The sequence below is a fragment of the Hippopotamus amphibius genome, chromosome 12 (genome assembly GCF_030028045.1).
Source record: "Hippopotamus amphibius kiboko isolate mHipAmp2 chromosome 12, mHipAmp2.hap2, whole genome shotgun sequence".
Taxonomy (NCBI): Eukaryota; Metazoa; Chordata; class Mammalia; order Artiodactyla; family Hippopotamidae; genus Hippopotamus; species Hippopotamus amphibius.
Window position 1 is genome coordinate 14,211,685 of NC_080197.1, and position 13,905 is coordinate 14,225,589.

The window sequence follows — 13,905 nt, forward strand, 5'->3', positions numbered from 1 at the left end:
TACCAGAAGGTCAGCTCCATGAGAGCCGGGACTTGATTTTATTACTTTATATACTCCAGTGCCTAGCACAGGGTCTAGCATCAGGGAGGCACGGGTAAATATTTCTAAAAAGAGCAAATGAATAACCAGAAGAAATGCATCTCTTGCCTGTCGTATAGCTGAGCAGCTGATTGCATCTTGCTGTCTTACACAGAGAAATGATTTTTAAAGTGTGTTGAATGAATAAATGAAATGCATTTGTCTCCCCAGTTGTAGTAGACACTACTGTTTGATGAATGAATGAATGACTGAATCTTAGTATGTCCCCCTCTTGTAAAAGGTGTTATAAAGAAAGAAATCCAGGGAAGGAGAGAGAGACACAATGGGGTGCCTGCAAACACTGGGGGATCTCCCCTTGTTCCCACTTCCTGCGCCCCCCCATCCTAAGCCTTCCCCAGAGATGGCCCCAACCCCCCCCCAAACGCTGCCTCCCACCAGCCCCTCCCCCTGCATGCATGCAGGGCTGTGATGGGCCCTGAGACTGCCTGATGGAGTCAGGGGACCAGTTCCTGCAGAGTGCAGGGAAGTCATAAGCTCCAGGAAACGCAGGCTTCTGAGTGGTGCCTCCTCCTCACCCATAACTCCAGCCTCATTACGACCAGCCCAGGCCATAACGTGGGGAATCAACGCTGGATCCTCAGAGGTGGCAGCAAAGCTCAGGGATTGCAAAGCGGGGTCACCCGGGTGGGGGAGGGTCGGCCAACATCCCTTGGTGGTGCCTTCATACCTAGACCCCACAGAGTGGGCAAGGAGGGGGTGGCACAGGGGTGCTGGGGATGCTCACAGCAGGGTCACAGGTCCTCTTGATGGCCATTAATTCAAGGTGGGTCCTAGAGGAAAGAGGGCACCGCTGGCTCAGGGCTCCTCCCCTCTGCTCTTCCTTATGGACTGTTAATGTTTTCTCATTCTCATTGCCCTGAAATGCAGTTTTAAGCCCCTCACCATCACCCATACCTCCCAGCAGATGACTCCCTACCCCAGAACTCCTTCCGTAAAGAAATCCTGGAGCCAATAGTAGGAAAGAACACTGGGGGGTCGAGCATCTGCAAAATGGGTATAAGACACCAACTTTCACAGTTGTTGTGACTCATGTGAATTACTGAATTAAAGGTATGAGAATTGCCTGCTGTGGTCCTGCTGTGGTCCATAGGGAAGTGATCAGGATGCCTTCTGCCCCCAAAGATTCCAACCACTTCCTCTGTCCACAGGAGGACCTGGCTGGGGCCAGGTCAGACCTTCCCAGATTGTCTGCTTAGCCACACACCTCATGTTTCCAACCTGACTCCCCACACTAGCCAGATCACCCTCAGCCGGGCTGCACACTCCTCTGCCGGAATGCCCATCCCTTTCCTCCCTCTGATCAGATACCCCTCCTCCAAGAAGCAGCCCTGATTCCCTCCCACCCACCTGCCCCTTCCAGACACAGGTGTGAGGCTGCACCCCCTTTTATAGCTCTGATCATTTAGGTCATTACTGGGGGTCCTGTCTCTCATCCCACTAAACTGTGAACTTATTTAATCTTTGTCTTAGCATCCAGCCCAAACTGGCACAGAGTCGAAGCTCAGCAGAATGGAGTTGTTGAACTGAACTGGGCTTGGGGAGAGGAAAAGTGGGGACTGGGCCCCTCACCTCCACTCACGCTTCTCAGTGCTTGAAATTCCTCAATGAAAGCAGCATAGCTGTCCCCTGTAAACACCCACATTAAGCCATTATTCATCATTATGGCTTGAGTAGGAGTTAGTCCCTCAGATCCTTTCTTGCTGAAAGCAGGATGTGATGGAGGGAGGGAAGGAGAGATGGGTTGATCTGGGGATGGCAGTGCTGGTCCAGGAAGGTGTGGGGGGGAGTGTCTCTCAGACTCTGGGAAAGGAAGGTTTTCTGGGGGGTGTGGAGACACCAAAGGCAAGCTCAGAGGGGATGCGACCCTGCCTAAAGCCACACAGGGCGCCTCCAAGCAAGGCCCTCTGGGATGCAGGTGCCCCACCCTTGAAAGGGGTGTGGAGGGACTCCCATGAGGTCAGCGGGGCTTCCCTGGGCTCCTGTTTTGGATGGAATGACCTCTCTGTGCTGCTGTGAGAGGGCGGGAGTGGTGGGTGGCAGGCTGGGTGCTGGACTCTGTGCACCCAGGAGGTCTGGGTGCTGGGAGATCTTGAAGACCTCTTCTAGAAGGGCTAGCTTCCTCTCTGGGATGGGGGAGCCAGAGACCGTCTGCCAGGGGGCAGAGAAAGCAGCTCATAAGGTCCCTGCTGGCGGAGAACCACTAAGAAAGGACTGGATGAGTGGGCTGTGAGGAAAGGCGGGTGCTGGGAGAGGAGAGGTGTGTGGTAGGAGTTGAAAGGAAGCATCCAGGGCTGGGGGAGGGGGAGGGGCAGGACTACTAGACTCTGGGCCCAAGAAGGCAAGAACCACTACGTCCCGTTTGTCCCACCCTGCACAGTGCCAGGCACACAGCAGATATTTAATTAGTACCCAAAGGACGAAAAGACAGACCCAACCTGCCCTGTCCCCGCAGAGAACCTCCTCTGATGTCTTCTTGTTTCTCTCGCAGGCTCCTGGGCGGGACGGCCCCCTGTCCCCAGAGGATCAGCCGGGCCCCGACCAGCACCCCTGCGCGCAGGCACCATGGCACACCCCCGACTCCGGACCTGCCGAGGCACCGCCTGGTGACCCGACCCCGGCGGCGCCAGGGGGGCGCGGGCGGGGACCCCGGGGGCCGTCCATGCCCCGGGTGCGGCCGCGCCCCCTCCCCCTCCAGCCGGGCGCCCCCACGGCTGGGAGGCGTTCAGGGCCGCGGGCCTGTCCGGGTGCCCCGTCGGGGGCGGCGCCCCGGCGGCCGCGCTGAGGCCACCATGTGACTCGGCGCCCCTCCGTCCTGCCACCGAGCGGCGACGCCCTGGTGCCTCCCGTCCATGCTCCTGGGCCCGGGCCCCTCGCAGGCCAAGCATGAGGCCGCGGTCCGACGGTCGGGGGCTCCGGGCGGGAGCCGCGCTGTCGCCCGCGTCGCTGCTGCTGCTGCTGCTGCTGCTGCCGCCGCCGCCGCCGCTGCGGGGGCCCCTGGGGGCGGCGGGCACGCCTGCGCCGTCGGCGGCCCGGGCTGCGCAGGACGGCGCGCCGGGCGGGGGCCGGGTGAAGCGCGGCTGGGTGTGGAACCAGTTCTTCGTGGTGGAGGAGTACACGGGCACCGAGCCCCTGTACGTGGGCAAGGTAAAGTGGGACTCCGCACTCGCTGTCCCGGTAGACGCCCGCCGGTAGACCCAAGGGACCCTAGTTCCCCTCCCCACCCATCCCAGTCCCTGCTGCCTCCTCCCAGCTGCCGCTGGTCGGGGGCGCACCACAGGGTCATCACTCCGCTCCCGTCCCCACCCCCACATCCTTCTCTAGTCCCTCCTGCGTTTTGCATCTTAGAGCAGAGAGCACTAGTAGGGAGGGAAACCCGTCTTGTAGCTAGATGCATCTAGAATGTAGAAACGAGTTTGCAAATCTGACCATGTCACACACAAACTCTCGCCACTGTGCTTGAAATTCTTCAATAGCTTTCCATGCACTTGGGGTCAAATCCAAATTCCATCCCACTGCTGCAAAGATCTGGCTCCCTCCTCCAGCCTCATCTCCTGCCACGCTGGCTCTGCATTTCCAGCCACAACACCCTTCCGATGCCCTCCCGATGGTCCCTCCGATGCCCCCACAGTCTCCTGCCGGCACCGCTCCCCCCTTATCTATAGTGTTTGCCTCCCTCAGCTGCTCCATCCTGCTCCTTCTGCTGCTTACTTTATCTCACACTCAGGTCTCCGCTCAGATACCACTTTCTCAGAGAAGCCATCCCTAACCATCCCAGGCTGGGACAGATCCCTCTGCATGTAGCCGTCCCTCCCTGTTATGTGCCCTCCTAGGTCCACATATCTTTCCTTCATAACACTTAATTATGCATGTGTTTGTTTGATTATGCAATTTATGCATGTCTTTCCTATTAGATTGTGTTTGTTTTGCTCACCATAAAATCCCCAGTGCCTAGCACAGACATTGCTCACAAACTGTTCATTGAATGAATGAATGCTACTTTCTCAAACTCTCTAAGTGTTGGTTAATGTAGCTGAAGATCTGTGCCCTAAGAGTAGAAGGAGCTGAGAAGGACTTTTGTTCATCCATTCAATCCTTGAGCCCCTCATGGGTGCAATGCTGGAGAGGCAGACACCCTGGTGCATAACCTCACAGGTCAGCACCCGGCACTGAGTAGACATTCAATAAGTGGTATTTGTTGGCTGGCTTCATGGAAGTGTTTTCTAAATGCCTGAGCTGGGTTTTGATGTATGAGTAGGAGTTTGGGCTGATGCAGAAGAGGGTATAACCTATCAAAAGACATGGAGGCCTGACGGAGTCTGGCTTATTCAGAGACTTGTTTGCAGTTGAGATGTTGAAGTGGAGGGTGTTTATAGGGCATGAAAAGCAGGGTGGTGCCCAGGGGCAGTTTTCTGACTTCTGCTGAGGCCAATCTGCTTTCCAGGAAGTTTTGGTCAGCAGAGATGAGGGGAGACCAACTGTGGAATTTCCTGTGTGCTTAAATGACTCTGAGAATTTGGGGGCTGACCAAGCTGCTCAGTTCAAGGCTCAGGGATCAGGACCCTTGAGAAAGAGGAGAGGAAAGTCCTGATGTAAACCTGTGGGCTTGTCTTGCAGGAAACCCAGATTCTCACTGGTCTAGATACAGTTATCCTTGGTCCTTGGCTACTCTCCCCTCCATACATGTGGCTGAAGTTGATCCCCAAAACTGAGCCAAGTGAGGATTTGACAGACCACAGAGAGGCCCATGTCTCTGCTCAAGGACACTCAGCAAACTAGTGGCAAAGCCTAGGACCCCTGGCTCCCAGCCAGGGTGGTGGGATGGTGAGGCTGGTAGAATGGGGTGAGGGGAGGGGGAAGGAGGAACCAGAACCAGCTGGGCAATAGCTAATGGTGAGGTAGCTAGGGATGTAGACTTTGGAGTCAGACCCACCTGAGCTCGAGGCCTGGTTCTGCCAACCCATTAATCATATTACCTGAAACAAGTTACTTCACCTCTCTGAACCTCAGTCTCTTCGTATGTAAAAGTAGGGCTAGGGGAGCCCACTTCCAAGGGTTGTTGAAAGGATTAAAGAAGAAAACTGAGCACAGAAAGTTTGGCCTGTGGCCTGGTTGTTTATTGTTGTTTTCTCATTGTTCCCGTATGAAGCACTTAACCCTTAAACTGCAAGGTAGAAATCGTTCCCTTTTGTAGATGAGGAACTTGAGGTGCAGAGAGGGCAGGCCTGCAGTGGGCAAGAGGCTTAGCCAGGACTGGAACCCGTGTTCTGATTCTCCAAACGCCTCCAAGACCTCCAGGCCTGGGAGAGAGACTGTGGTCCAGGAAAAGCCCGGAAAATCAGGGAAGAACTCTGACACAGCTACTTGAATGTCAGCTGTGGTGGTCTCAGGCACCTCAGCCCTGTTGTCTGCCCGGCAGCTGGGGCTCTGAGAAGGCTTCCTGGGCCACCCACATCCTGAAAAGATGAGAGAAACCAGCCGCTGATTCACCACTTCTAACCTGCTTCCACCTCGCTGTTATTATTATGAGCCACCCCTACCTCCTTGAATCACAGTCTGTCAGCAATGGGGGAATGGATGGGGATCCTAGTAATCCCTTCCTTGTAAGACAGGGAAACTGAGGCTAGAGGCAGAGAGCATCATGCTAAAGCCAATCAGCTCTCCAGGGAGTTTTGATTAGCAGAGATGGGGTGAGTGCAACAGGGTGGTAGAACCAACCCCAAGAGACAAGGCTCTCCTGACACCAGGTCTGGGCCCCATGCAATTTTTAAAAAAATTTTTATTGGAGTATAGTTGATTTACAGTGTTGTGTTAGTTTCTGCTGTACAGCAAAGTGAATCAGTTATATATCATATATCCACTCTTTTTTTAGATTCTTTTCCCATATAGGTCATTACAGAGTACTGAGTAGAGTTCCCTGTACTATACAGTATTGTCCTGTATTAAGCATCTTTTATGAGCCAAGCATTGTGCCCAGCCCTGGGGGTCTTTCTTCTCCTCACAGCAACCTCTCGTAGCATCCCCACTGCTGTCATGACCATGTTATCTTCCCCCTGCATCATCTTCATCTGGAGCCCCTCCTCTCTTACTCTCAAGGCCACCTCCAAAGAAGCACTCTATACAGGAAGGAAAGAGAAGTTTCCATCTCTTTGCAAACATGTGCCCAAAGCACCCTTTCTTGTGAAAGATGGTATAGTGTGTGATTCAGGGGGGCCAACCAGAGCCAGACTGCTAGGGCTCCAATCCCAGCTCTGCTGCTGATTCCCTCTCTGACCTTGGCACAGTATTTAACCTCTCTGTGCCTTAGTTTCTTTATCTGCTGAGTGAGGCTATACCTGGCCCCTCCTCAAAGAGTTGTGGTGAGGATTCAATGAGTTAGCATATGCCAAGAACCTGGAGAGCGCCTGGTATGTGCTCAGTGTTAGCTTTTATTATAATGGGTCTTGCCTGATACTTTCACCACCTAGAGTATATAGAGATATTATGAACCCCTGCCCCAAATCCCAAAAGCCTTCTTGGCAACCTGATGTCCTAGTTTCTCACCACAAAGTAGGGGGAGGTGGTCGCCAGCCCACCCCTCACTCTAGGAAGATGAGCTCAGCCTTTTAAAAAATCACCTGTCCCCTTTCCAGCCAAGTCCCACATTTGTACAAGTGGTCGTGTGTGCACACACACACGCATACACACACACATACTCATACCACGCTCTCTCGCTCTTCAGGGAGAAAGGACTTCTCCACGGTTTCAGTTAATTCACTGCTTCCCGTTCCCCCGCCCCAGGGAGCCGCTGGGAGCATCTGTCCTTGTCGAATTCCAAAGGTAGCTTAGCAACAGCACCATCCATGGAGTGAACCCCGGGCGCCCAACAGTAACCTATTTTACAACCGCCTCCTCCATCACTCACCGCCAGGCTCCTGTCGGCACCTGCAGGAACCACTGGGCCCCGTGGTTGTCGCCAGGGCCCCCACCAACAGCTCCCTCTGCTGTCCTGCCCGGCCCCCCTCCCATCTGCAGCCTGGCCCACCTCTTCCCCTCACCTTCTCACAACACCCACCCTCAGAGCAACCTCCCAACATTTCCATACAATCTGGGTACTTTGACTAATCCCTTTTCCGAACTATAATTTCCCCCGAGGCTTCTGTCAGCTGGATGTGGATTTTGTAGGATTTTTAATTTTTTTTTTTTAAAAAGAGAATTATGGGGTCAGCACTTATGACCAACTCCTGTGGGCGGTGAGATCTATTTTAGATATACGGCAGGATTAAAGTGGGGAGGAGAGCAGATTTAATTAAGTTGCTAATATTTAAAGAAAATTGATGAACTCCTGGTTTACGAGTAGCACAGGCATGAACAGACCCCTCATTCCAGGGGAGGCTTTTTATTTGATTTGCTTTCTGTTTAAATCCTGGACTCGTTTTATTTGCGTAGCCGCACTGTCCATTTAATTGTCTTTAATAAGGAAAACGTACCTCTGCTCGCATTTAATTTTGATTTAATTAGGAGGAAGTAATTAATGGCCTCGTAAATCCCATTTTTCAGCCCCCCAGGATGAGAAGCCATCACTCTGGTGTTTTTCACGTTGTTTATGACCCAGGGCTGGGGCTTAGGGAGGGGGAATCCCCTCCCCGGGCTTGTCTACACTGGATGCAGAGAAAAGAACTGGGGATGTGGAGCCAGATAGGCCTCAGGCTACCTCTTGTTAGCTGTGTGGCTTTAGGTAGGATATGGGCCCTCTCTGAGCCTCAGCTTGCCAATCTGTACAGTGGGGAGAGGATAACCTCTGAGTCACAAGATCATTATGAGCTATCAAGGAGGTAACGTAGGGGGTCTAGAAGCGTGCCCAGTGACTGTCCTTCCTAGTCTAGCTCGTGTGTACCTGCGATTTACCAGAGTGACGGATCCTCCAGAAATCGCTGAAGACAGTTGGAGAATTATAATGACAGTTGTATATTTCATTATTCATGTATTCAGTGTTTGGTGCTGTGGCCTATCCTCGGTACTGGGGAAACGGAAATGAATGGCCATATGCTTGATCCTCAGGAAGCTCACTATCTCTCTCTCTCTCTCACACACACACACACACACACACACACACACACACACACACACACACACACATTCAGCTCTCCCACTCCCCCTGTATTTTCCCTGCATGCACTGTCAGGACATCTAGTGTGTGCCAGGCGTGGGGAGTTCAGACAGAGATGAATCAAAGTTACTCCCTGCCCTGAGCCCCATGACAACTGGGGAGACAGATTGCCACACAGAGGTGTCACAGGAGGGTGTGGAGCAGAGGGGAGTGTACACGGGGCAGGGGTACAGAGCAGGGGGAGGGCAAATGGGGAGGCATCTGGGAAGGCTGCCTGAAGGAGGAAACAAGCTGAGTTTAAAAGACAAGAAGATTTTGCACGATGGCCCCTGTGTCTCCAGTGGGTCAGGATTTGAGTCAGTGGTTCTTGTGTCAGGAGATGGGGGGATGAACTGGGTGACCCTCAATCCCTCCTGAGACCAGGTGCCAGAAAAGGAGAGAAAACTCGTCTTCACTGAGCACTTACTATGTGCCAGGAGCTCCCACATATTATCTAAGGAATCTTTGGACTCTGTGAGGAGCACTATCAGTCTCCTCTATAGATGAGAAAACAGACTCAGAAAAGGGTAGCCTCTTGCTCAGCGCCAGGAAACAAGTGGGTGACAAAGCTGATGCACGCACCCAGCCGTTCCTGAATCCAAAGCCCATCACCTCTCCTGATTTGTGTTGTGAAGTCCTTTTCCAAATGATGAAATAGAGCCTCAGATTGAAAAGGCCGCCAGTGACCATGGCCTGCGGGTACAGGGTGATACAGGCCTCTCCCCCAGCCATGCAGCCCAGTGACCGCCCTGCAGTCCACTCTGTCTTCCTTTCTCCCTCTTCCTTAGCCAGAAATTTTGTAAGCAGACTAACCAGATTCCAAAGCCTGCAGAGGGACCAACCCGCACTTTGGAGTCAAACAGAACTAAGCCCAACTCGGTCTGCTGGAAAATGGGGGGACGTTTACATATGCCACAAAATTAAGTTAGATTTCTGCAGAGGCCTGCAATCTGGCACATAGTAGGCGCTCAGTAAATAAGAGCACCATCCTCCAGCCTCACAGCTGAGATTCTTGAGAAATAGCCTCCTGGGGTAGAACCACAGGCACTTCCTCTCCACTCCAGAGCCAGGACCCAGGCAGGCCGGGCAAGCAGCCCCAACCCAGCCCAGACCTGCAGCTCTGAGCTCCTAGTACCTCCCCAGGCCGACCAGCCCTGTCTGACTCTGCAGTCCCCAGAGAGCAGCCACTGGGCCCCAGTGTGAGCTCTGTGTCATGCTTCACGGAAGAATATCAGTGACATCACCACTGGGTTCCACTTCCTCCTCCCCCCTCCTCACTGGTAGGGGATCCCTGGCCAGGGTCTGAGATAAAATGTCATGGGCTGCAGGGACATGATGGAGACCCAGGAGACAGAAAGTGAAGGAGACAGCCGCTTGCAGAGTGTGTAGGTCATTACCAACATGTGTCACGTTTCATCTTCACCACACCTCTGCCAGGTAGGACTTGATCTGATTTCTCCGGTGGAAAAATGGACCCAGAGGGGTAAAATTAGCAAGCCCAGGATCACAACATTAGTGAGCCATGGGATCAGGAGATTGGCTTCCCTCACTTAGCTGGGTGACAAAGCAAATGACCTCCCCTCCAGGCGCCTCAGTTTCCTCACCTGAGAAATGGGAATAATAACAATGTTTCATAGGGCGGTGATGAAGACTAATAAGATTACAGCTGTTAAGCATTCCCCCAACTGGTATCTATTCCACCACATTGCGCGGGAACGTTTGCTGATTAAATAAGCCGGCAACAGGTCTGATTGGGAAGTGGGTGACGGCATCCTAAAAGAGAACATGTTTGCCCTCTCCTGTCCCCATCTCTCCTGGGCAAAGGTGGAGGAAAAGCATAAACAGCAAACAGGAGAGACAGGTCTCCTCATCCCCAGCACTGCTGATGATTCAGGGCCTATGTCTTGAGATAATTTTATTGGGGGTATTAAACTGAGTTATGAGGTTTTTACAATCCAGCCACTTATGAGAAATCTATTAACAGTAACTGGACAGGAAGAAGGCTTCTCAGTGGAGCCCAGGACGGGCATTAATTGGGGCAATCTATAACAGGACGGGGACCCGGAAAGGTTCCACCCGACGCCTCCATTTACTCCCCGCAATTTCTGCTGAGAATCAGCAGACTCGCCAAAAAGAGAGAGATGCCCATTAATCGGCTAATGAAATATGAAAATGTTTATGGGCCATTCAATCATCCAAATGGCACTTCTATAATCCACCTTTCAGACACAAAGTTCCACCAGCAGAATTTATACTCAGGCTCCTCCTGCATGGCAGGGGGTGGGCTTTCATCTCTCTTCATGATGACTTCATTGGCACCTGTTATCCTGCTGAGTGAGCTGGGGTACATGGCATCCTGGCCCAAAGGGGCCTCAGGGATTCTCTTGTTCACATCCCATCTTTGCGGATGCTCAGACAGGAGCAGGGACCTGCCCAAGGTCACCAGCTTCATCAGATGCGTTTTCCTCCACTCAGCGCTGCCTCAGAGATTTGGACATTGGAGGATAAGGACTTGGGTGTTTGTATTTGAGAGAACAGTCTTTCTGCTGGTTCCTTGCCCAGGAGATCTCAGTGCAGTGAAAACAGCCTAGCTTCCAAAGCTTAACAGTGCCTGGATTAAATCCCAGTTATATATAGCTAACATTTAGTAATAATATAATAATAACGATAGCTACCATTTATGGGACACTTATTATGTCTCAGGCCAGGCTGATTTTCAGCTAGTACCTACCAGTATAGTTGTACTGGTTGTTAAAATAGTGAAAAAGCTCCCTACCTGCGGTAAATAGTCTGTTTCCTCTCCCTCGCCTCAACTCCCCCAGCTCCTCCGACCTCTCTGTGATCCAGCATCCAAAGAGTTCCTGCCTGGGACCAGTAGGGGCCCTGCTGCGGTACCACTCCATGGTCAGTGCCTCTGCCGGTCTGGCTGTTATATACTGTAAGTGTCACCTGGTGCCAGCAGATGCTAAGGGCCTTTCTTGAACTTTACACTCAATTAGCCCACTTCTAGGAGGAGGTGCTGTTATGATCCACATATTACAGAGGCGGCACCTGAGGCCCAGAGAGGTACAGTAACTTGTGCAAGGACTCACAGGGAGGTGATGCTGGAGCCGAGGCTGGACCAGGCTGGACTGCCTCTTCCCCTGACCATGGGCTCCTCCTAAGAGGCTTGAGGATGGAGTGAGAAAGCCCATGCTGTGGACCAGGCCAGTTCCTCCAGCAGTCTGACCATGAGCAAATCATCCCATTTCTCTATTCCTCAGTAGGAAAAATGAAGAAAAAAAATCTGCAAAGTGAAGATAGCAAAACCTACTCTGGCAGGGATTTTTTTTTAAGAACTCTGAACCAGATAAGTGTGTAAATTGCTCAACACACTGCCTGGCACATAGTAGGTGTTCCTCCAATTTGCATCCCCTTTTCCCCTCTGTCCCTCCACCAAGCCCTGAGGCTGGCTCTCCAAGTACCAGATGAGTAAGAGGGTACCTTCCGGGGGCCCAGAGCTTAGGGATCCTGGACCTACAACTCAGAGTGAAGTCGTGGACAGCAGCTTGGAAATTTGTTAGAAATGCAAATTCTGAAGCCCCACCCCAGACCTACTGGGTCAGAATCTGCTTTTTAATATGATCTTCGGGTGATTTGCATGCACATTAAGATTTGAGAAGCATGGCCACAGCGATCCTACAGGCTGAACGTGATAATGATGGCTCAATGTATTGCAAAGATCTCGGAGGGGAAAAGCGGGATTGGGTGGGGGGGAATCCACAAAAGCTTTCAGGAAGAGGTGGCATTGGAACTGAGCCTTGCAGGATGAGTAGACTTTCAGTAGACAGGGAAATAAGGACAGGGCTCTCCAAGAAGCAGAGAGGTGTGGATGTGGCTCTGATTTCTTTGTAAGGGCAGTAGGGAGCCATGGAAGATTTGCAAGCATGGGAGGACATGCTCAGATCTGCCCCTGAAGCTGAGAGCTCTCGCTGCAGAGGGGGAGATAGATTACAGGGCCAGGGCTGGAGCAGGAAGAGCCATGGAGGGCTAGTGAAACACGCCAGACCAGACAGTGAGGCCTGGGACTGGGATGACACATGACTTCCCCAGGCTCAGTGTCTTCACTGAAGAATGGGTATGTCAGAAAAGAGATGTGCTTAGGAACAGGCCCCCAGTGGGACCTGGCGGGGGCAGTGCACCAAGAGGAGCTCCCACCCCAGCCTCCACCCTGCCTTCCTCTCTGCCTCCCCAGATCCACTCAGATTCAGACGAGGGTGACGGGGCCATCAAGTACACCATCTCAGGCGAGGGTGCTGGGACCATCTTCCTGATTGATGAGCTGACGGGCGACATCCACGCCATGGAGCGCCTGGACCGGGAGCAGAAAACCTTCTACACGCTACGGGCTCAGGCTCGGGACCGCGCCACCAACCGCCTGCTGGAGCCTGAGTCAGAGTTCATCATCAAGGTGCAGGACATCAACGACAGCGAGCCCCGCTTCCTGCACGGCCCCTACATTGGCAGCGTGGCCGAGCTCTCACCCACAGGTGGGCTGCAGGCTCTGGGAGGAAGGGGTGAGCGAGGGAGAGGGGAAGGGGGCTGCCAGGTTGGAAGAGGGCTCCTGCTGAGGGGAGGGGCAGGGGAGACAGGAACTGTTGTCCTGGGCAGAGGGTACAGGTGTGAGCCTAGGTGCTCACATGGGCTCGGGCTCAGGCACAGTTCTGGACAGTCACAGGACATCTGGACAGAGACACACATGTGATCTCAGACACATACATGGGCACAGTCCCCACGTGGACATGGACCTATGTGTAGACACAGAGACACACTTGGATGTGCTCAGCTGTCCACCTGTATATGGCCCTACTCAGGCATGGCCCCACGCGTGGGCAACATCAGGACAGTCACATACACACGGACGGCTGTCCACCTTGACACAGCCCTTCACCAGACTTCCGCCCCACACAGACACAGCACGGCCCTTGGCTGCAACTCCCAAACGAATGCAGGCACAACTGGACAAGGGCACACCTGCAACTGGAATCAAACAGAGTGGGTACAGCTGAAACAAGGCCCAACCACACAACCAGACGTGGCCTCACACTAGACACACACAACAACCCAGGAAACAGCCCCTCACACGGATGGAGCTTGTGCACAGACACCTACCTAGACACAGACAAAAGCCACAACCAGGCATTCTTACCATCCTGGCGTCGGGCTCCACCAGAGCGTAGCCACAGACAGGCGTGGGCACAGCCTGACGCAACAGCCTCCAGACAGCTTCGCCACGGCCTGCAGGAAGCCCCAGTACACCAACACCCAGCCATCTGGGGACACCCAGGCTCACAGAGGTGGCCAACTCCCCAGACACAGATTCAGCCGCCTCTGCCCAGGTGTGGCTGCAAACACCCAGGGGCACTACACACGCACGGTTGTACATAGAAAAGGCAGGACACACACCAGAACACACCTCTGCAAGAAGCTCTCAGACACAGCCACACTCAGAAACACATTTGCACAGCAGCAGGACACTGAAAGGAAAGGTTGGATGAATCTGCCTTCTCCCACTATGGGGCCCGCAGGTAGTTGACTGGCCATCAAGGCCCCACTTAACCTGGGGCTCCTGTTAGAAGCTGGAGTCATGGGCAGAGGGACAAGTCAGTAGCTGCCATTTTCTCCACCATGTTAGCCTAAGT

The 13,905-nt window shown here is 53.2% G+C and overlaps 1 protein-coding gene across 2 annotated transcripts in view; it reads left to right on the forward strand.

Annotated features, from left to right (window-relative positions):
* The first annotated feature begins 2,982 nt into the window (after nt 1–2,982).
* The window catches only part of CDH22 (cadherin 22), a 71,684-nt gene continuing 60,761 nt past the window's right edge, over nt 2,983–13,905 (forward strand). For both annotated transcript variants that reach the window (XM_057702547.1, XM_057702546.1), the window contains exons 1-2: nt 2,983–3,243; nt 12,459–12,753. In XM_057702547.1, the coding sequence (XP_057558530.1) occupies nt 2,983–3,243; nt 12,459–12,753 (556 nt within the window). The remainder of the gene's footprint in view (nt 3,244–12,458; nt 12,754–13,905) is intronic.